This window comes from Nelumbo nucifera, chromosome 1 (assembly GCF_055504915.1).
Source record: "Nelumbo nucifera cultivar China Antique chromosome 1, China Antique-T2T, whole genome shotgun sequence".
Taxonomy (NCBI): domain Eukaryota; kingdom Viridiplantae; phylum Streptophyta; class Magnoliopsida; order Proteales; family Nelumbonaceae; genus Nelumbo; species Nelumbo nucifera.
The window spans coordinates 176,078,583-176,102,245 of NC_142649.1; the positions used below are offsets into that span (position 1 = coordinate 176,078,583).

General features: G+C 39.9%; 1 protein-coding gene across 6 annotated transcripts in view; it reads left to right on the forward strand.

Moving 5' to 3' along the window:
• EMB3006 (embryo defective 3006) overlaps positions 1-23,663 on the forward strand; it is a 92,435-nt gene that overhangs the window by 21,215 nt on the left and 47,557 nt on the right. For all 6 annotated transcript variants that reach the window (XR_016080699.1, XM_010244825.3, XM_088895370.1 and 3 more), the window contains one exon: positions 9,056-9,088. Coding sequence is in view for 5 of the 6 variants with exons in the window: in XM_010244825.3 (XP_010243127.1) it covers positions 9,056-9,088 (33 nt within the window). In the remaining variant the exon portion in view is untranslated. The remainder of the gene's footprint in view (positions 1-9,055; positions 9,089-23,663) is intronic.

The following is a 23,663-nucleotide window of genomic DNA, read 5'->3' on the forward strand; positions in this document are numbered from 1 at the left end:
TAAAAATTTTATAAATTATTAATTAATATTTTAATTTGTATTAAATAACAATGTATTTATTATTTACAAAAACAAAAATGTTATTTACAAATTATTCGAGAATATAATATAAATTGAATCTATCAAATCCACTGATCCACATTTATATAAAAAGTTGATAATTTAAAGAAATAAAAATATTAATTATGCAATAATACTTTAGTAATTAAAAATTATGAATTTACATATGAAATGTATCTTCGAAGTTTTAATATATTTGATATATTTTACCATTATATATTTTTGTAAGTTATTAATTGGTATTTTAATTTACATTTTATAATAACATATTTATTGTTTACAAAAATAAAAAAAATTATTTACCAAAAATTTGAGAATTAAATTTTTAGTTGACCTTTTTATTAATGTTAAAAATAAAAAAAAAGATAAATAAAATAATTGATATAATAATTCAAATATAATAGTTGCATATGTTTTTTTTGGCCTTGGACTTTAATAGAAAATAAAATAATAATGGCTGTGTATGTATTAATTTGTAAAAATCTATATAATATATGCCTTGTATTCTTGGTTAATGTGTTATGAATAAAGTTGTATGACATCTATGCATCCCACTATATTAATTATTATGTATTTCTTCATATATACCATTAAAATTTCCTATACATTTATACACCATTTGTGGTTATTTTGACATTAAATTTAGTGGTATTAATATACTTATGGAATTTGTATGATTTTCCTGGTGTATCCAAGCATTTCCATATTTTTTCGTCCGTATCCATGCGTTTCAAAGCATATCTGTATCCGTATCCATATCCAAACTGTCTGATCGATACTGTGGAGAAATAGTATAGTAAATTAGTGTGATCCCTGCCTAAGTAGTTGCTGTTTTTTTTTATTAGTTGTTATCAGTCTTTTTCTAGTTACTTTTAGTTGTTGTTATTGTCTGTTATTTATTTACTTGGGCGGCAGGGGTATTTTTGTCATTGTAGTTCTCTTTATTTTAGAAACATATAAATAATAAATTTGCGGTGGCAGAAACTGATTCAACCACACCCTTCTCTCATTCTTCTTCTTTTCTCTTCTTCTCTTATTTTTTCTGTTCTCTCTTTTTCTTGTTTTATTTGCTGAAACTGTACTAGGATACAGGCCGACTGTGAACAGCATCAGCCAACTTGGTATCAGAGCCAAGTTTAAGGCCTGTTAGTGTTCTCATGTAGGCTTATTCCAGTCGACTACATGAGAATATACTAAGGCTGGATTTTTCAATTTGATGTGCCTGATTCTTGGAGGTTTGTTGGAGAAATCTGTTGCTGCCCAAGATCTGCAATCTTGGAGATCGCCAATAACCAGGAAGAATCAAAGTTCTTTGGATCGGATTAAGGTTTAGGGTTAAACCTTCAGTTGGTACTGGCGCTCAATGTTTTCTAAGTAGAAACTGTTTCCTTTTTGAGATCGACAGCTTGTAGAAGGTGGTTGGGCTCTTCTGGAAGGAGTGGTTGTTTTTTTTTTTTTTTGGTTTTCTCTAGGGCTGGTTCTAGGTTTTTCACTGAGAACAGATCAGTTCTAGGGTTCTAGTTTCTCTTGGTTATTTCCACTGATATTGATACCTCTATTGGGTTGCTGAGAGAGTGTTTCAGAACTGTAATTGGGGCTGGATTGCTGTACAGGCTCTGTTTTCAGCCTCTTCCTTAAATATCTGTGAATCCTTGGTGGTGGGTGTGATTAACATGGAGACAGTTGGGAATGAATCAAAATCATTTTGGGAAGGATCTATGGGGGCTGGAAGTATGTCAGACACCTCTTTTCGGATTACTACTGTTAAATTTGATGGCGCAAATTACCTAGAATGGGCTCAATCAGCCATGATGGCTATTGGAGGAAGGGGGACAAGCTTGGATATGTAATTGGAGATACAAAGCAACCAACAAAGGAAGATCCAACTTATGCTAAATGGGTTCAGGAAAACTATCTAGTGATGACTTGGTTGAGCAACTCCATTCAGCCTCACATCAGTAGAAATTACTTATGGGTGAAAACTGTGAAGGAAATTTGGGAGAATATGAAGGAAACTTACTCACAGCCCCTGAATGTTGCTAGGGTCTGTGAGCTGAAAATTGAAGTGAATAACCTTAAACAGGGGGAGAAACCTATATCTGTTTATTTCTCTCTACCTTGAAATCTCAGTGGCATGAGATTGATCACTTAGAGACCATTGAATGGGAAAGCTAGAATGATGCAACAACATACAAGAAGTTGGTTGAAACAAATAGGGTGTTTGAATTTCTTGTTGGGGCTGAATTCAGAATATGATTGTGGGGCAACAATTACTCACTAGGGACAGTGTCACTTTATCTTAGGCTTATTCACTAGTACACTGTAAAGAGTAGAAAGGAAGGTCATGTTACAGATCCCACCCATGGAATCAGCCTTGGCAGCAATGAAACCAAAGCCTGTTGGTGATAAGGAGAGGGAAATGAGAAGGGAAGACAAGAGGGAGATAGATTATTGTAAGAAGCCAAAGCACACTAGGGACACTTGTTGGAAGTTGTATCTTCATCATTCCGGCAAGACTTAAGAATAAGAAGGGGAATGCTAGTGCATCTTCCTCTACCACAAAATCCACATCCCTAGATGCCTTAGTTGTAGTCAGAGCTGCCTTAACTCAATTGGCTTCCACTTCGGATTTTGCTCACTCAGGTCCAAGGGCTACTGCCTGTCATGCTTTAGCCCTAGGTAACACTAGTCTGCTTTGGATTGTTGATTTGGGTGCTTCTGATCACATGACTAGTTTGTCCTCTATGTTTACTTCTACTCCTTATCTTTTGGCAGAGACGATTTCTATTGCTGATGGCCCCCTTGTACTTATTTCCGAAAAGGGAGATACCATAGTGTCTGATGCTATCTCTTTGTCCTTGTCCTACATGTCCTTAAACTTAGCACTAATCTACTTTCAGTTAGTAGCATTACTAAAAATTAGGATTGCTCAGTAACCTTTTTCCCTGATCGTTGTATCCTCTAGGATCTGGTGACAAGGGAGGTGATTGGGATTGGCCCAACCGTGAGACGAATGGAATCTACTTGCTTAAGCATCCACTTGGGAGGAACAAAGAAGTTTGGAGGTCCTTTGTGTCTCAGTCTGTGAGTCAACTTATGCTTTGGCATAATTGGTTGGGTCATTTATCTTTTGGGTTTTTGAAGAGTCTTTTTCCTACTTTGTTTAAGTGCCTAGTTTGAGGTGTGAGAGTTGTGAACTTGCAAAGCATTGCAGATCAACCTATTCTTTGAGTAATAAAAGAAGCATTATTCCTTTTAAAATTGTACATACCGATGTTTGGGGGCCATGTCACATGACTAAATGGGGGGGGGGGTACAAATATTTCCTCCTATTTGTTGATGACTATTCTCGGTTTTCATGGGTTTATCTTATGCGTTTTCGAGATGAGGTACCTACTTTGACCCATCCATTCCACTAGATGGCTTTGGCTCATTTTGGAATCAGAATAAAAAATCTTAGATTTGATAATGCCAAGTAGTATTTTGCAAAACCCTTGGCCTCATATCTTCTTGAGTATGGGGTTATCCATCAAAGTATCTGTCATCGTACACCTCAGCAAAATAGAGTAGCTGAGAGAAAGAACAGACACATCCTTGAAGTTGCTAGGAGCATCATGCTAAATTCTAATGTTCCTATCCGTTTTTTGGGGGGGTGCCTTCCACATATTTGTTTATCTTATCAATAGAGTTCTTCACGGGTTTTAGACATGAAAGCTCTTTTTAACCTGTTGTATCCTGATAAGGATGAATTCACTATTCCCCTTAAGACCTTTGGGTGCACTTGCTTTGTTCAAATCCTTGGACCTAACCGTTCTAAGTTTGATCCTAAGGTAGCCAAGCATGTTTTTTTTTTGGGTATTTACAAAATCAAAAGGGGCATTGTTGTTATGGTCTTGTCTCTGGGACTCATTTTGTGTTTATGGATGTTACCTTCTTTGAGGATGCCCCTTATTACTCCATGATTTCATCTTAGGGGGAAGTGGTGAGTAGGGTGTTTTTGCTCAAGAAGTCCCATTGCCTATTCTTGTCATTGAAGGGGAGTGTAGTGAGGGGGGCTATCAAAAGTGCAAAGAGTTGTGGATGCTTCATAGATGATGGTGGAGGCTGGTTGGTTCCGGTGATGAGCACTCTAGGCCACTTCCAGTCTCCTCTACGACACCAAGTTTAGGTATTACACCATCTTTACCCACAATTATTGTAGATGATATGCCTACCACCACCATTGAACCTCAACCTCTCATAGATGATCTCGACCTTCCTATTGCAGTACGCAAAGGGAAATGCCGTTGCATCTCATCTACTACCATTGAATCTCTTAGTTTCATTTTTATGACCACCTTTCACCATCATATAAGTCCTTTTTAGTGTCCATTGTTGCTATACCCATTCCTAGAAGTGCAGGAAGCCCTGGTAGTACCTGAGTGAAAGGAAGCTATGAAAGTTGAAATGGATGCACTTATCAAAAATGATACTTGAGAGCTAGTAGATCAGCCAAAAGTGAAGAAACCTATTGGGTGTAGATGGGTATTTACAGTCAATGCAGATGGCTCAATTGAAAGGTACAAGGCTCGATTGGTTGCCAAGGGATACACATAAACTTATGGTATTGATTTTGTAGAAACCTTTGCACCAGTTGCCAAGATGAACACGGTCAGTGTGTTGTTGTCGCTTGCTGCAAACTTCTCATGGCCGTTGTTCTAGATGGATTTTAAAAATGCTTTCTTGAATGGTGATCTACAAGAAGTATATATGGAGTTTTCCTATGGGCTTCTATGATGAAGATATTGGAAAGAAAGTCTATTGACTAAAGAATGCTTTGTATGGTTTGAAGCAGTCTCCAAGGGCATGGTTTGACAGGTTTAGACGTGCCTTGGGAAATTCGGCTATGTACAGGCTCAATCTGATCACACTCTCTTTTTCATGAAAACAGGTTCAGCCTTAACTCTCATGGCTGTGCATGTTGATGATATTGTGGTGACAGTAATGAGATTGATTCTCTTAAGAAGTTAGTAAGGAGTTTGAGGTAAAGGATTTGGGTGATTTGCGATATCTTTTGGGAATTAAAGTTCATCTCCTAAAGGAAGTATGCCCTTGATCTCCTAGAAGAAACTGGAAAATTGGGAGTTAAACTAGCAGACACTAATTGAGGCAAATCATAAGATAAATGTGGAAGGCGGTGAGCTGCTTGAAGATAAAGCCATGTATCAATGGCTGGTTGGGAAGCTTCTCTACTTTTGCCTAACATGCTCTGATATTTCTTATGCTGTTAGTGTTGTCAGCCAGTATATGTAGTCTCTTAGAACATCCCATCTCCTTGTAGTTGAGAGAATACTTGCCTACTTGAAGAGGTGTCCAGGCAGAGGTATACTCTTTAGGAATAATGGTCATATGAAGATAGAAGTGTACACTAATGCAAATTGGGCTGGATGTGTTGATGATAGGAGATCTACCTTAGGGTACTGTGCCCTTGTTGGGGGAAATCTTGTTCTTGGAGGAGTAAGAAACAAAAGGTTGTTGCCCGCTCCAGTGCTGAAGCAGAGTATAGATCTATGGCTAATGGGGTGGTTGAAGTGTTATGGCTAAGATCACTACTTGAGGAGTTAGAAATTGAATATGAAAGGCCCCTAATGTTGTATTGTGATAACAGATCCAATGCAACATGATAGGACCAAACATATTGAGTTGGACTGACACTTAATTAACGAAAGAGTTGGTGTGCCTTCTCTATGTTGCCTCCAATATGTAGCTTGTTGATCTCTTCACCATAATTGTTACAAGGGTCAAGTTAGAGACAGACTTATGCAAGTTGGGAATGACCAATATCTATTCCCAAGTTGGGGGAGTGTGGAGAAACAATACAGTAAATTAGTGTGGTCCTTGCTTAAGTAGTTGCTGTTTTTTTTAGTTGTTATCAATCTTTTTTTGGTTACTTTTAGTTGATGTTATTGTCTGTTATTTATTTACTTGGTTGGTAGGGGTATTTACGTCATTGTAGTTCTCTTTATTTTAGAAACATATAAATAACAAATCTGGGTGGCAGAAATTGATTCAACTGCACCCTTCTCTCATTCTTCTTCTCTTCTCTTCTTTCTTTTGTTCTTTTCTCTCTTTTTCTTGCTAAAACTATACTAGGATACAGGTCAACTATGAAAAACATCGACCAACTAGACTTGATACTGATACTTTAATCTAGGGGTGCAATCGAGCCGAGCCAAACCGAACTTTGGCATGTCTTGGCTTAACTTGACTAAAATATTATACTACTAGTACTAGGTTCGAGTTCGACTCAAACTATATTTTCTAGCTCGAGCTTGGTTTGATTAAATATTCAATGAGCTCGAGTTTGGCTAGAAAGTTCGAAAATAAATATATTTGTATATTTTATATATATGATATTTTTATAATATATACTTATATTATATAAAATATAAAAATATAGTTTTATAATATATATTATAAAATACATTTTTATATTCTATAATATATTATGTATGTGTGTATGTATGCATGTGTTAATCGAGCCAAGCTCGCGAGCTTTCGAGCCAAACTTTTTATTAGTCAAGCTCAATTAGAACCGAACTCAAATTGAGCCTAATTGAATTTGAGCCCAAACTATTCGATTAGAGCTCGATTCGATTGCAACCTTACTTTAATCCTTGGTCTTGACCAAGAAAAGATTCGTCATATTGAAATGGTTATTCTTGAAGCTAAGAATCCAAGTTTTGGTGTTTCTAATTTTTTCATCACTTTGGTTCTCTAAATACCAAATTTTTAATTTGTCTTGGAACAAATATGGATCCTCTCCTACTTCAAAACTTGAGGACAGGTTGTTTTATTTTTGAACCGGGGGAGAATAATGCAGATGCAGAAGCAAAAAAAAAGATCATGGGTAAACAACAAATTCTCCAATTCCTATACCAATTTCAGAATTTTTGGGTTATAAAGATTGGTTTAATGAATTTTGTTTGTTGCCAGAAAATTTTCTATTCTCTCTCCTCTCTCTCTCTCTTATTTCTTATTTTAAGCTCTCTTTTTTGTTTACCCTAACAGCAAGAGTTGACCTCTCTCTTCTAATTTCTTACTCATTCTTTGGTGCACAAGAAGAACTTTACTTGCTTTTCCATCCATATTCTTCATCTCTAATTACCCACAGCCCTTATTCATCCCCGAAAGCTCACCACCAAATTCTAAATTAGTAGGACCCTACCCTGTCCAACATTTATAATGTGGGAGGAGAGGAGAGAAACTTGGGATTTAGTTATGCATTTAATAGTGGAGAAATTTTAGCACTGAATGACATACAACTTCCTTATCCATAGGGAATTGATAGATAGTGAGGGGAGGAGTCCACGTATAACTTTCCTTTACACTCCAAAGAAAGTTGGTATTTAAAAAAATTCAAAAAAAAGGGAAATCTAGAAGGGGTGAAGGAGAGTGGAGAGGGGATGCTGACATGAATAACTGTATTTTAGAATATAGTATAGATGAGTGATTTCTTTGGTTTTTCTTTGTTTTGGATGCTGTCATCCTTATATTCCAAACCACCTCATGACCTCTCCATATTCAATCACCCTTTCTGGTTTACTATTTTAAATACTCCCTAAAATAGTTTGAAGAAATTCCACTCCTATCTGAAGATGCTGACATTTTTGCTCTCTCTAAAAGTTTGTACACAATATAATAAATTTTGTCCTAAAACCATCCTAATAAAATCAGATAGCCCTATAACCATAGATGAACCATCTTCTGCCTTCCACAAACGTATCCCTTGCCCCACAAACTCAAAGCTTAGGCTTAAACCCTAGAAAATATCAACTCAGTTTTTAGTCCAGCCTTGGATCATGCCAATCTTACATGAACCACTAATAGAGCAGTTGGCCCTACATGAAAAATGGACATGGCCTGGAAAGGGGTGAGTTTGAAGGAGGAGCAATATTTGTTTGAATGGAGTTTTAGGAGAGGTAGGTTGGAGAAATAAGGAGTAGAAAAGTTGGGGGAGTAGTAGGGATATGCCTTACATCTATGCTTATGTGAAATGTCTGTCTTATACTTTTTTTTTTTTTGGTAAATTAGGGTTGGGTTCAGGTGGAGTGGAGATGCTTATGGGTGCTCCTAATGTTTTAAATATCGTAATCGTATCGTAAATCGTAGAGAAAGTTGAATCAAATCGAATTGTGAATCGTATCATAAATCGTAAGATTATTTCTATTTTTGACAAACTTGTCAAAAAATTAAATATAGACATACTAAAAGGCTAAATATATATAGGAAAGTGACTTTACCCTATTTTTAATTTATATCTACCATATATATACTTAAAACAGTAGAATTTACCACTTATACAATAGAAGCCTAAGATGATACAATCAAGTTTGACTTGAAAATAAATAAAATCTACATACAATGTCCCTTTAACTTACACATGATCTAAATAAACTCAATTTCTAGTCTTGAATATTGTAAATAAATCATTTTCTAGTAAGGGATTTAAAAAAAGTCTCCCATGACAAAACTAAATATAAACAAAAAAAGTAGAGAAGTAATTCTTAATTGGATTTATATGAATCGTAAAAATCGTATAATTGTATAAATCATAAGATTTTTGAATCAAGTCGTAGTTTTCAAACAAAAATTGTAAATTTTTTTGCAGAAAAGGATTCAAACATAAGGTTAGAGTTGAAACCCTTGGGATTCATGATTCAAATTGTGAATTGTATCGTAAATCGTAAGATTTTGACAACATTCTCCTAGTCTGTCTTGTTAAAGTTGTTGGTTCTCTTCTGGTGTTTTGTCGGTTTCTGGTGTTCATAATATGGCAGTGTTACAACAATGTATACTTTGTTTCATGTTGGTTGTTCATTTGCCTTTTACTCCAATCTTCTTGAATGCCTCTTATATACTTCTCTCTCTCTCACTCATAAAAAAAGTTCTTACATTAATACATACAGATGGGGTCCCAGTCTCTAACTGAAGTTGTTTTCTTTGGATTTCACAGGAACAGTTCGAGTCTATATGTCGTGAGACAGAGGTGCACGTTTTATGTTTTCCTATTGTATATATTACATGAAATATGGCTTTGATAGTGGAAGGTTGTGAGTGCAATTTCTGCTATATGATACCTGGTCAATTTCTGCCTCTTTTTTTTTCTCAGACAAAAGTCAATAAGCAGTTCTAGACATATTTTTTTATTCTTCTATGCAACAATAGGAATAGGTGCATTTGAAACACTAAAGGGTTACTGCTATGTAGTTCCTACAGAATTGTGTTTTGGATCTGCTAAATCTCTGGGTGGGGGCATTTTACCATTGAAGCAATTCGCAGCAAGGGTTCATTTGATAATTGCAATTGCTGCAATTGGATATATTACATTGATTTGAAATATCACGAGTCACTGAAGCCATGGAGTCTGAGGGTTTCTCACCGGCTCAAAAGTGGAGAAAAACCTTGACAGTAGAAAGGAAAGATCTACTATTGGAGGAGATCATTTACCAAAAAGAGTTCACGATAAAGGTAAGAGAAGGAAGAAGAGGAACTATACTGCTAGTGGGTGAAGCTGTAACTTGGTTTCAAAGCTCTCTGGATGGAGCAGTCCGTGTAAGCTGGTGTGAAATATGGAATAGTACCTTCAAACATTTAAGAAGAGAATATTTTTCTGAGAGAAGAAGAAATGCCAAAGGTTGGTTTGAGATCATCCAATGGTGGCTTTTACAGTACCAGAACCAAAAATTTCACTGGTAGGGGAGAAAGGAATCTGGGAGAAGAGATTAGTCCTCTCTACGAAGACAGAGGTTAAAGATTGGAAAGGGCTATTAGAGGAGGTGACGGTGAAACTCAGGCTCCATGGAACTGTCATCCTAATCCCCTTCAACGTAAAGAAAGCAGTTTTAAACGTGGGGGAGGCAACGGTCGATTTCACCACTGTGGAAACAAAGGAAGGAACAGTGGAGTGGTGATCGAAAACTGGTGTCCCTTGGCTAACACGGTAACTTCTGTTGATGGGAGGTTCAAACTGAAACTTCTGGGCTTACCCTTTCACTTATGGCAAAAAACCATCTTGGAAAAATTAGTCCTGGCAATGGGTGGTGTTCTACTCTCTTGTAAGACTTTGGACCTGAGAGCAGTTCATCTAAGGGTAGCTAGTATAAAGCTTGAAGCTGTGCCAAGAGCGACCAATCTTTGTGTAGAAGGATACTGGTACAAGATCTGGGTCACCTCAGAAGTCGAAGCATCGCAGTGGTGCAGGAGGGTGGAGCTTGAAGACGACAATGACCTGGCGAGGTGGATAACACTTGGTGGGAATAAGGAGAAGATGCATGGACACATCAGCAAACTTGGGGAGGAAGTTTTTTCTAGAAAAAAGGAAATGCTTTCTAAGGAAACTGAAAAGTTAAGCTCAAAAAGTTGAGTAGATTTTATGGAAAAGTTTTGAAATAAATTTGAAATTAAAAAGAACATTACCGCCCATCTGTCCTTTACAGATTTGGTTAGAAGGGGAACTTGGTCAGATCTGGGGAGGGGCCCAATCAGAGCTGGAATTGGAAATCACACAACCCGCTCTGACCCAACCGGCCTAATAGTGGGTCAGCTTGGGTCGACCCTTAAGGAGGTCCATGGAGCTACAGCCGACTCATGTGACTCTTTAAGTGGTTACGTGAGTCGAGTATCAAAGAAGGCGTTGGAGGACCATAATGATGGTCTATCTTCTTCCCCATAGGTGCTGCAATCGGGTGAAGGCAAAATATTTTCGGGTAGACAGAATACAGAGAGGCAAAACTTGCGTTGGCTTCCAGTTGCTAAATCCAAAGAAGGGGACCAGGATAAAATGGGAGAGGATAGGCTAAACCCAAGATATTTCAGGGCTAGGAGAGATGAAATTGAAGAAGAGGACGGAGGTTGGGTAAGTTGCGATTCCTCAGAGGATGACTTTGAGACAGAGTTGGAAGCAGAAAACCAGATTGCCAAGCGTAAAGGGGAGTTGGAAGACACTTTCAGTACAGCCATTATATTTTCTGAGGATGCAGAAGGCGTTACCTCTGCGCTGATTGTGGGGTGCAAAATGATGCCGAGCGCTCCTTGGATGCAAGGGGGGAAAACCGAACCTGGGGTAGGAAAGAATCAAGCCAGAAAATGAACAGTGGGCAGGGGACCTGTGAGAAGATAACGGTGGATCATCAGACTTCAAATATGGATATGTCAGGAGGGGATGAGCGACAGAGCCTCGGAGGTACTAACAAGGGTGAATCATGTCTAGGTTGTGCCCTACAAAATCCTATTCTGTTGTCGAATTGTGAAACCCAGCCGGCTGTTGAATGTCCTTTTTCAGACACAGGTATGTTTGTGATTTTTGGTTTTGATACTAATTCTTGCTCTGATCTTGATGCTTGTTTCCCAGATTCCAGACTTGACTCATTGCCGATTACCCATGGATTAGAAGTTGACAAAGTTGGTGGTGGTGGGGAGATACAGGAGGAGGGCGAGAGGGAGGAGAGGTTATGGAATTTAATAATGGAAGAGCTTGATAATCTGACTAGGGTGGTATTAGAGAGGGAGAAGGGAAAAGAGAGTAAGGATGGTGGGTCTAAAGTAGCTAAAGAAAAGATGGAGCAGGAGAGGGTGAGTGGAGGCATAGAGAGGACAGAAGAGAAAAGACTAAAAAGGGAGATGAAAAAGATGATTCTCTAGCTGAATTTGTAGAAAAGCTAGGTTGCAAGATTAAAAATCTGAATGAGCTGAAAGTGTATTTGAAGAATAAAAAAGAGGAAAGGGAAGATGAGAAAATGAAGGTTAAGTGAAGTTGAAATTGGATGTGGAGGGGGACAAAGAATTTAGTGAAAGGAAGGGTAGGGGAAGGAAAGGAGGATTGTAGGGAAGAAGGTTTAGGGGTGGGGGTAGACTATGTTTGGAGTAATGAAGATTGTGAGAGGCTTGGGGAATGTAAGAAAGAGAACTTTAATAAAGGAGGTCCTAAGGAAAGAAAATCCAGACATCTTTTTAGTCCAGGAATCTAAACTGATGACCTTTGACAAGAGATGGGCTAGAAGTGTGTGGAGAGCAAATGGCCTTAGTTAGGTAATGAGCCCTTCTTGAGGTTCATTTGGAGGGTTAGTCACCTTGTGGAAAGATGAATTTTTGGAGGGAGTTGAAAAACTAATTGGAAGGTTCTCAGTTTCTGTCAAATTCAAGCATGTGGAAGATGGGTTTGAATGGGTCTTAACTAATGTTTATGGCTCCACTGGCTACAGACAAAGGAATAAATTGTGGGAAGAACTAGGAGATATTAGAGGTTTGTGGGAAGGGCCTTGGTGTCTAGGAGGGGACTTCAATGTGACTAGGTTTAGTGAGGAGTGCAATAAGGTGAGGCAAAGGAGTACTACTAGTATGAGGAAGTTTAATGAGTTTATCAATGCCTTTGAACTCAAGGAACTGGACCTCTTACGTAACAGCTTCACCTGGTCAAATCTCCAAGCTGAACCAATTTGCTCCAAATTAGACAAATTCCTATTTACCGCAGATTGAAAAGAGCATTGGGGAGACCTGGTGTCAAGGGCCTTACTAAGAGTTACTTCCGATTATTGGCCAATTCTGCTATGCAAGTCTGAATTTGGAAACAGTGGGCCTTCCCCTTTCAGATTTGAAAATATGTGCCTGCTTCACTCGGACTTTAAAGAGAAAGTGAAGAAGTAGTGTAACGAGAGTAATCCGAGGGTAAATTGGGTAGGTATGAAATTCCACTGGAAGTTAAAAGAGCTGAAAGTCAAAATCAAGGAATGGAATGTAAAGGGACAAAGAGTTGAGGAAAAATCTGGAGGATATACTTTTTAAAGAAGAAATTAGTTGTAAGCAAAAATCCAGACACAAATGGGTGAAGGAAGGAGATAGGAACACAAAATTTTTCCATGCTATAGCCAATGGCAGAAGAAAGAAGAACTCCATTTATAAGTTGGTGGTTGATGGTACAATTTTAACCCAACAGAATGAGATTGCTGTGGTTTTTTTGGATCATTTCAAATATATCTTTAGAAGAGCTCTAAATGAGAGATTAAGGATTGAAGGCTTGGATTGGCCCATGCTCCCGGAAGAGTTGATTTGAGTGGTTGGAAAGAGAGTTTGAGCTGGAAGAAATATGGGATGCCATCTTTTCTATGGATAGAACTTGTTTGCTGAAAGTTTATAGCTGAAGTAGTAGAAGAGAGGTGAAGGCAAACAAGTGCTGAGAATATCGAGCTGAGTAACCCAGTCGACAGTACTATTATTTATAGTAGATTACAATACAGTGTTACATGAAATGTTTGGAATGCCCCTGATTAGTGATGGGACACCCAGACTGCTTAAAACATTAAACAGAATTAGGCCCAATAACAAAGGCCCAGTACCTAACAGCTTAAAACCCAATACTAACTAACATGTACACTTATCAGCCGAACCAACAATACATAAAAACAGTCAACTTAACACTCCCCCTCAAGCTAAGCATGGATGTCAGTCATGTTTAGCTTGCCAAGAAGGTCCAAGAATTTTGTTGCAGCCAACCCTTTAGTCAACACATCTACAATCTGCATCTCGGATGGAGTATAAGGAATGCATAGTTCTCCCAAGACTATTCTCTCTCTAACAAAATGTTGATCAATCTCAATATGTTTTGTCCTGTCATGTTGCATTGGGTTATTTGCAATGTTGATGGCAGCCTTGTTGTCACAGTACAACCTGAGAGGACCCTCAGCTTTTATGCCAAGCTCACCAAGAAGGGCCCTAAGCTACAGAAGTTCAGCAACAACATGAGCCATAGCTCGATATTCAGCCTCCACACTTGATCTAGCAACCACATTCTACTTCTTACTCCGCCATGTAACCAAGTTCCCTCCAACAAATGTACAATATCCTGAAGTTGATTTTCTGTCCCCAGCAGAACCGACCCAATTTGCATCAGTATAAGCTTCAATTTCAATTTTATTGTGTTTTCTGAATAGAATTCCCTTTCCTGGGCAAGTCTTCAAGTACATGAGAATCCTTTCAACTGCTCTCATATGAGGGATCTTTGGAGAGTGCATGAACTGACTGACAACATGCACATCATAAGCAATATCTGGTCGGGTGAGAGATAGATATATCAGTTTCCCTATCAATTTTTGGTATCTCTCTTTATCACAGTAGTCCTCCCCTACTGATTCCTGTAGACTGTGGTTCTGTTCTATTGGAGTATCTGCTGGTCTACACCCTATCATGCCTGTCTCTTCTAGGAGGTCAAGTACATACTTCCGCTGACATATAGAGATCCTCTCTCTTGACCTAGCAACTTGAATCCCAAGAAAGTATCTCAAATGGCCAAAGTCTTTGATCTCAAATTCAGAAGCTAAAAACTCCTTTAATCTTTTGATCTCTTCTAGGTCATTCCCAGTAATCACCATATCATCCACATAAACAATGAGTGCTGTAAGTTTTCTATCCTGTCTCCTTATGAACAAGGTATGGTCTGCACCACTCTGAGTGTACCCCACTTTCTTCATGGCCCCACAAAGCCTCTCAAACATGCACGAGGAGACTGCTTTAGGCCATATAATGCTTTCCTCAGTTTACACACCTTTCTATCAACGTCGTAGCCTGGTGGAGGGTCCATAAATACCTCTTCATGAAGATCACCATTTAGGAAGGCATTCTTCACATCCAGTTGATGGAGCTCCCATGAAAAATTTGCTGCTAATGACAGTAAAACCCGAATTGTGTTGAGCTTTGCTACTGGAGCAAAGGTTTCTTTGTAGTCAATCCCTTCTTTTTCAGTAAACCCCTTTGCCACAAGCCGAGCCTTGTACCTTTCAATGGACCCGTCCTCCCTATGCTTTACAGTGAACACCCACTTGCACCCGACAGTGCTCTTCCCTTTTGGCAGATCCACTAATTCTCAAGTCCTTGCTTTCATTAAAGCTTTCATCTTTTCATTCATAGTTTCTTTCCACCTTGGGTCAAACACAACCTCTGAGTACCTAGAAGGAACATGTACAGAGGAAAGAGCAGACACAAAGGAGTGATATGATGGAGATAAACGTGAGTAAGAAACAAAATCAGCAATGGGGTGCCGAGTAGTACAAGAACGGATAGACTTACGAAGAGCAATAGGAAGATCCAAATCAGAAGTATGTGTGTTGGGATTACCTTGGATTGTGGAGACAGATTGATCCGAGTCCAACTGGTTGCTGTCATGAGTTTGAGGGCCCTTTTTTCTTTTGTTGTAGGTGATTCTTATATCTTTCTGTTGCCTACTAGAGCCTTCAGGAACATTTGCTGTATCAGGAGAGGTAGCAGGCACAGTGGGAGCCTCACTAGGTTCACCCGGGATGCCACAACTAGGAGGAGTAGAAGGAGAGGATGGAAGGCCCGAGGTAGTTGAGGAACAAAAAAGAAGGGAGAATAAGAATCCTCTTCCATCTCACTGGTCTCCCCTTGAAGAGGATTCTGGGAAGACTGAAAGTAGGGTTGAGACTCAAAAAAGACCACATCTCTGGTGACATACTTTCTCTTTGTGACAGGGCCATAACACTTGTAACCCTTTTGTGTAGGAGAGTACCCCAAAAAAAATTCCTTTCGTAGCCCTAGGATCCAACTTGGTTTTCTTTGGATCCTTTACATGTATAAAACATACACAACCAAAGACCCTAGGAGGAAGAGGAAAGTCTGGAAGGGTAGGACACAGAACATAGAAAGGGGTTTTCATACCCAACACCTTAGATGGCATTCGATTTATCAGATATGATGCAGTAAGAACTGCTTGAGACCAATAGTGCTTGGGAACCTTGTGCTGGAATAGTAAGGCTCGAGATGTCTCCAATAGATGTCTATTCTTGCGCTCAGCAACCCCATTCTGTTGAGGGTATTAGTACAAGATGATTGATGTAGCATGCCAGCATCTTCCATGAACAAGTTCAAGGATTTTTCAAAATATTCAGCAGCATTATCTGACCGGAATTGCTTAATCTTCTTGTTGAATTGTGTTTCAATCATTTTGCAAAATGCCATGGTTATCCGTGGCAATTCATCTCGTCCTTTTAACAGGTAGATCCATGTGCATCGAGAGTAGTGGTCAATAAAACTGATAAAGTAACGAAAGTCATCAATAGAAACAATAGGTGAAGGGCCCCAAACATCAGAATGAACCAAATCAAAAGGAGCTTGAATTTCATTACTGGAAACTGGATAAACAGTTCTACATTGTTTTGACAGTTGACATACTTCACAGACTAAACTCTGACTTGAAATGCCCTTAAACAATTCGGGAAACAACACTTCCAATGAAGAAAAAGGTAAATGACCTAGCCTAGCATGCCACAGATGCAACCTAGCTATCGACTCCACATTCTCCGGACCACTAGCTGAAGGGATGAGAGATCCATCATATGGATAGCCGAACCCTGCAGGAAGGTAGGGCAAAATTTCAAAAATTTCTCTCTCCCATGTGGGAATCACATTCCCCGTTTTAGAAAAACTGTATTTTTCAAGGATCAATCTTGAACCAAGAACCGAACCAGGTCTGAACCAAAACAATAGGAGAGGGATATACCCAATACGAAGAAATAATATCTTTTAATGGAGGTGTTCACGCCCAAGGAAGGATCCAAAGACTGCTCCCACTGAAGATGACATAGTGTAGGGTGGAGCATAATCAACAGTGTTCTTCCAAAGAACCAAATCCTTCACCAAGAATTCGCTGGAGGGTAGGTGAGCATGATTCCCAATCAGTTTTTCACCAAAAACTGATATCAAGAACGCTTCTTGATCGCTCCTACAACAGTGGAGATCGAACTGGCTATGGCGGCAACTGGAGGAGAACGCAGGGAGAAGATGGCGCAGTCACACTGGTGCTGTCTTCTCTCTGTGTAAACTGAGATCTGATCTCTGGAGTTTGAGATGGGCTGAATGGTCCGCCCCTCTCTTTAATTAGTCCAACTAAACTAGATCGAAATGGGCTTTAGGCCCAATAAGTCTGTGTGCTCATTAACCTTCCAAATTGCTGCCCAGTTGGGCTTCCTTGTATGGCGTGGGACCCAAACATTGATCTACACATCAGCCACATGGGTTCAACTCAGCCTCTGTTACAAGACCTGGCCGAATTCACTGAAAAGACAGTGAACCCCCTGAAGCCCATCACATGGGCTCCTAATGGGCCCAACACTTACACTAAGTGGTCCTTGGGCCAAGCCACCTTATAAAAACCCAGGGACTGTGGGCAGATGCAAGATTAGCCCATCAGGTATTACCCTCAATGGTCTTACACTTAACTTCTCAGCCCATAATGATCAAACACTGCCCGACAAGAGAGGACCTCTCCCTCGGCTGCAAGGTACAGTGCTGCACTCTCTACTTACATGGATCCCGGGAATTAAAACCTTTTGCAAACATTTTGAAATCGTAATATATATGTATATTCATATATAAATATATTTTGCAAAACAAATTGCAATGATTGAAATCGGCTGCCGACAGTCTTGGTTTCCATCAGAGAGTGCACCCCGATCATTACCTTTGTCCGACAAAGGGGCTGATCTTGTCACTGTGATCACCCACTCAGATATATTCTCGGACTGTCCCAACATACCCAGGTTTTGACCCCCTCTAAGGATCTCACTGATTGGCATATCAAACACAGCCCAATCCGACACCTAGTGTAGTATCATAATCGAGTCTAGGGGTCAGGTGTAACTTTCTAGTTTTGCCCACTAATCACCAAGGTCCAGGGCAATACTGGAAATCTGGTCCGGTTTAGGGTTTCAAGTAAACCTACACTGCATGTACCTCGGGTCTCACCCTGGCAGCTGAGACAGGCCACCCCAACACTTGGCGGCACATCAGTGTCAGCCTTAGTAGGATGAATCTCCCCAAACTTATCCAATGGCTGTGAACATTCTAAACCACCACGAATCTCATAAGTGTCCAGTTTAAGGGTATTACACAGAAACACACCACTATAACATGAATCAAATATGTACTTTATTCATTTACAATAAATGTCATAATGTACATCAATCTGATTGGTGCTAAGGGCATACACTGTCTAACACTAGCAGCAGATGCTTGTAAGGCTGAAACGATGTCTGCATCAAAATAGTAGAGGCCTCCATACTCATGACTGCTCTCAATCGTTCTCCTCGTCAATCTGTCCTAAAAGACACAATGAGTAGGAAAAAAGGTTATGCTACAGTTCAAATTTTTGGTAAGTTTTGAAACAGACAAAAGATTTGAGGTAAGACTAGGAACATGCAAAACTGATTTAAGAGAGAGGTCCTTGCTTAGGTCAACCACCCCTTTGCCAGAGATGGTGGAGAAAGACCCGTTAGCAACTCTCATCTTATCCTGACCAGACAACAAGTGATATGAAGAGAATAAGGAGGACATGTGTCATGTGGTCAGTTGCACCGGAATCAATAACCCAAGAAGTAGAGTCAATAGGAGGACTAGTTGCACTAAAGGCAGAGACTATACCTGATCTGGCAAGAGAGGTGGAAGCAAAATAGTTATTGCTTAGACGGGCTAAAGCCCGGCTAAGGACCTCTACCTCACCAGCAGTGAAGCCCAAGGTACTGGCTCCGGAGGAATTAGCAACCTGCCCCATGGAAGAAGAAGCCACTGTTGGTATATTCTGTGGGCTATCACCATTGTTACTAGTGACAAGGTTCCCACTTGCCGCTTGACCCTTCTGTTGCTTCTTGTCTTTTCTCAATGCAACTGGCTTTAGGTGAGGATACAGGACCCAACACTTTTCTTTTACATGTCTTTCACCTCCACAATGAGTGCACTTAAGATGCCTTTTGTCTGGATATCTGTTCCCCTTTTGATTTGTAGAAATCAGGGCTGAATGTTCTACAGATTGTTCAGCTGGTTGCATCTGAGTGTCAACTTGCATCTCCTTTCTCCTGACCTCTTCATTCCTTACCAGATAATAAACATGATGTAACTCGGGCATTTCATCTCTTCCAAGAATTTGTGACCTTATGTCCTCATACACTGGGTCCAAGCCAGTCAAGAACTTAAAGGCTTTGCTCTCTTCAATCTGTTTATCATGTCTCTCCTTGTCCCTGGCATTCTCCCAATCCAGAATCAAGTGATGATCAAGTTCTTCCCACAGTCCTTCCAGAGTTGCAAAATATGTTGCAACTGTCATATCCCCTTGCCTTAAAGCAGCAATGTCTTGGTTCAACCTGTAAATTCTAGCATTGTTTTTCTTCTGTCCATAGGTTTTTGACACATTTTCCCAAATCTTAGCTGCTGTGGGAAAGTGTTGAACAGTCCTGGCAACTCGTGGAGTCATAGAAGCAAGCAGCCAGGACATAACTGTGGCATTCTCCTTGCGCCACACTGCATACTCCACACTGCCAACTTCGGGTTCCTTCTTCCCATCTAAATAACCTGTGAGTTCACGGGAAGTAATAAAAAGCATTGCAGAAACGGACCACTCCCTGAAGTTGTATTCATCCAGCAACACACTTGTAATCTGCAAGCTGTGCAGATTCGGGTTCTCCAGATTTGAAGACCTCCCACCAGGTCTGTTATCCCTAGAAGAGACCTCTCCGGATATTGAAGACATCTTGGTTGCAGACTTTGTGTAGATAACACTGTTTCAGACTAGCCGAAGTGGTCACAGTTCTGAAGTGGACCAGTTACAGCAGCAAGAAGAATTCTGTGAGCTAGTAACCGACCTGAAACTGAGAGCCCTCCACCACTGCACTATGCAGACTCCTCTTGGGCTTCGACTTTTGCTACTGTAGAGAGTGCTCACCCCTACGACCAATACTAGGACTGCTGAAATCAGTCCTCAACCTAGGTCTGTCCTATACTTTGACCTCTCTTAGCAGCTGAATGGCTACTAACTACTAGAAGCAGTCTAGTAGGACATCAACTTCTGGGTCTTACTTCCCTTGTGCCCTACAACCAAGGGAAACCCTAGGTTCGAACCTTGTTCTGTTCTACGACAACCCTAGGGTTTCTCCGCAGCAACCAGGATAAAAAAAGAGAGAAAGAAAGCAAGAGAGAAGAGTTGGCATCGACTGTAACCAGAAGATCGCTCAATGCTCTGATACCATGTTTGTTGAAAGGTTATAGCTGAAGTAGTAGAAGAGAGGTGAAGGCAAACAAGTGCTGAGAATGTCGAACTGAGTAACCCAGTCAACAGTACTATTATTTATAGTAGATTACAATACAGTGTTACATGAAATGTCTGGAATGCCCCTGATTAGTGATGGGACACCCAGACTGCTTAAAACACTAAACAGACTTAGGCCCAATAACAAAGACCCAGTACCTAACAGCTTAAAACCCAATACTAACTAACATGTACACTTATCAGCCGAACCAACAATACATAAAAACAGTCAACTTAACAACTAAAGCCCCAAGACCTGGTGGTTTTACGATGGATTTTTATCAAGACTGTTGGGAGATAATTAAGGCTGACATCCAAAGTGTGTTCTCAGAATTCTTTGAAAGAGGGGTGATAAATCCAGGTCTGAACTTTACCTTTATTGTCTTAATCCCGAAAAAGGAGGGAGTTGCTACCCTAAAGAGTTCAGACCCATCAGTTTGGTTAATAGCCTCTATAAGATCATTGCTAAGGTTTTATCCCGAAGAATTAGAGAGGTGCTTCCCACAATCATTTCCCCTAATCAAGGTGCCTTTGTGAAGAATAGACAAATTGTGGATCAAATATTAATAACAAATGAGTGTGGAAGATCTACAAAGAAGCAGGAAGAAAGGGCTGGTGTGCAAATTTGATATAGAAAAGGCTTATAATTTGGTTGATTGGCCTTTGTTGTTGGAAGTTCTAGAGTCCTTTGGTTTTGGGCAGAGGTGGTGTAATTGGATAAAAGGGTGTATCAGGACATGTCACTATTCTATACTAGTGAATGGTAAAGTGGTAGACCATTTCCCAACTACTAGAGGTATTAGGCAAGGGGACCCCCTCCCCTCTCCTCCTTCCTTTTTACCCTGATTGTTGAAGTTTTAGGGAGGCTTGTTGAGAGGGCAGATTCTAGGAGCTTGGTAAGTAGTTGGAGAATTGGGAGGGACGGGGTCTTGGTCACTCATTTGCAATTTGCGGATGACACAATTCTGTTTTGTGGCGAGGATGAGATTAGGTGGGTTAGTAATTTAAAACGGGTGATTAATGTGTTTGAGCAAGTGACTAACCTCAAAGTCAACTTTGATAAGAGTTGTGTGATCGGCATTAATATGAGTGCTGGAGAGGTGGAAGAAAGGGCTCAAATTTTGGGTTGTGAGATTTCTCACTAGCCATTGAAATATTTGGGGCTTCCACTAGGGGATAATCCTAGCAAAAGGAGCTTTTGGAATCCGGTGATTGATAGATTCACAAAAAGGCTAGCCTCATGGAAGAAAAACTACCTCTCTTTGGGAGGTATGATAACTCTAATTAAGTCAACCTTGGCAAGCCTCCATGTTTACTTTCTGTCTGTGTTTAAAATTCCTGAGGGAGTGTGTAGGGTGTTGGAAAAACTAATGAGGGATTTCCTATGGGAACCAGGGGAGGAGAAAAGGGACCATAGAGTTAGGTGGGATGTGGTTACCAAAGCTAAAAGTGATGGTGGACTTGGGTTGGTTAACCTACAGAAGAAGAATGAAGCTCTTCTAGGGAAATGGTTATGGAGATTGACAAAAGAAAGGGATGATAATCTATGGGCTCAAGTAATCCTAAGTATTCATGGGCAAGAGGCAAATGGCTGGGATACGGGTGTTTCATCTATCCTTCGTTCCTTCCTTTTATTAGGTATGACCTTTGCTCTAGTAATTCTATGAAATTTTGGGAACATATTTGGGTGAGAGACACTCCTTTGAAAGAGCAGTTCCCTTCCTTGTTTTCTCTCTCAAGGTTTAAAAACGAGCCTGTAGCCACCTTTCTAACCTTTTCTAATTTTGCTTTTGATTGGAATCTGGGTTTTACTTCTTAGAGATTCTGAATTGGACTCCATTTCTAATTTGCTTAAGATTCTGGATGAGGTAGTTATTGATCCCTTTAGATTGGATAGTAGGATTTGGGCTCCTACTCCTTCGGGTATCTTTTCTTGCTCTTCTTTTTTCAAAGAATTAACCCAATCCCATCCGGGCCTTGGTTTTCCTTTCCCAGTCTTGGAAGTTTGGGGTAGACCAATTCCTCCCAGAGTAGGTGCTTTCTGCTAGGAAGCTATCCTAGAAAAGTGTAACACTTGTGACTTACTTCAAAAGAAAAGGTCTAATTGGTGTTTATGTAAGAAGAATGGTGAAAGCTCCTATCACTTATTAGTTTCCTGTCCTTTTGTATCAGAAATCTGGTGTTGGTTTTTCTCTCTTTTTGGTTGCAGGTGGCCCTCCCCTTCAAGTGTGCAGAGTTTGTTTAACCCTACTTCAGTGAGGGGTTTAGAAAAGAGAGGTAAAATTTTGTGGAGTTGTGTTAGAGCAGCTGTATGCTGGACAGTGTGGGAGGAAAGAAGTCAACGAATTTTCCATGAAAAAGAAAAAAACAAGGAAGCCATTATTGAATTAATCTATGTTAGGGTGGTTCAATGGGTCAAGACTATGAAGCTTTTTGAATGTTATTCAGCAGGAGATATCATTAGAAATTGGAAAGAAGTGGCTTGGTCTGCTCCCTTGATTACTTCCCCTATTCCAGCTTGGACTCCTCCAACTTTGGGGTTCACTAAATTGAACTTCGATGGAAGCAGTGAAGGAACCCAGGCCCTTCAGGTATAGGTGGAGTGTTCAGGGATGAAGAAGGTCGAATTATTGCCATGTTTTCATGCCCTATTAGGTTGGGGGGATTCTCTGAGATCTGAAATTTTGGCAGTTCTAGAAGGGATTAAAAGAGCCCAGCAGCTGAATATTAGAAAACTGCTGGTGGAAGGCGACTCTAGGCTGGCTATTAGCTGGCTGCAGAAGGAAGATTTCAGTCTGTGGATGTTCTCAAATGAAAAAAAAGAAAATTAACCAGCTTACTCAAAACATGCAAATTCAGGTTCAGCGGTCCAAGAGGAGTGTTAATTCTCAAGTAGACTCTTTGGCCAAATAAGGTGTGGGAAGAGCTAATTTCTTTTGGGCATTGTTGTAATTTGATCTCTACTTCTAGGGAGGGTTAAGGGATTTTACCCCTCCCTTCCCGTTGTATTTTTCTCTCATCTTTTCTTCTTAATAAAAGTTTCTGTTATTGATAAAAGAAAAACAATAGGAATAGGTGCCCTACACATCTGTTTTATCGTTTGAATGTCACAATTATCACAGCCCTAACATGCCCCGCCTCTCTCTCTCTCTTTCTCCCCCCCAGTCACGGCGTCACTGACTTTCTTATTTCTTATCAGAGTCTTGAAGTGAAATGAATGTACTGCTTTTTCCCAACCTAGGTAGGAAATAATTCCTAATACTCTGAAATCCTACTCTAAATTTGTCCTTGTCTGGCAGTAAATTTTGGGGTATGGATCTGCCATGACCTCTTCCTGGTAATAATTTTTTTTTGAAAGGTAATACCAAAGAGATGTTCTGAAGAATATTGGGTAAAACATCATCACCTATCTCTTGATGCATGCCATCTTCTATAATTTCATTAAAGAAAGTGACATTCTTTTGAGCACATGGAGGAA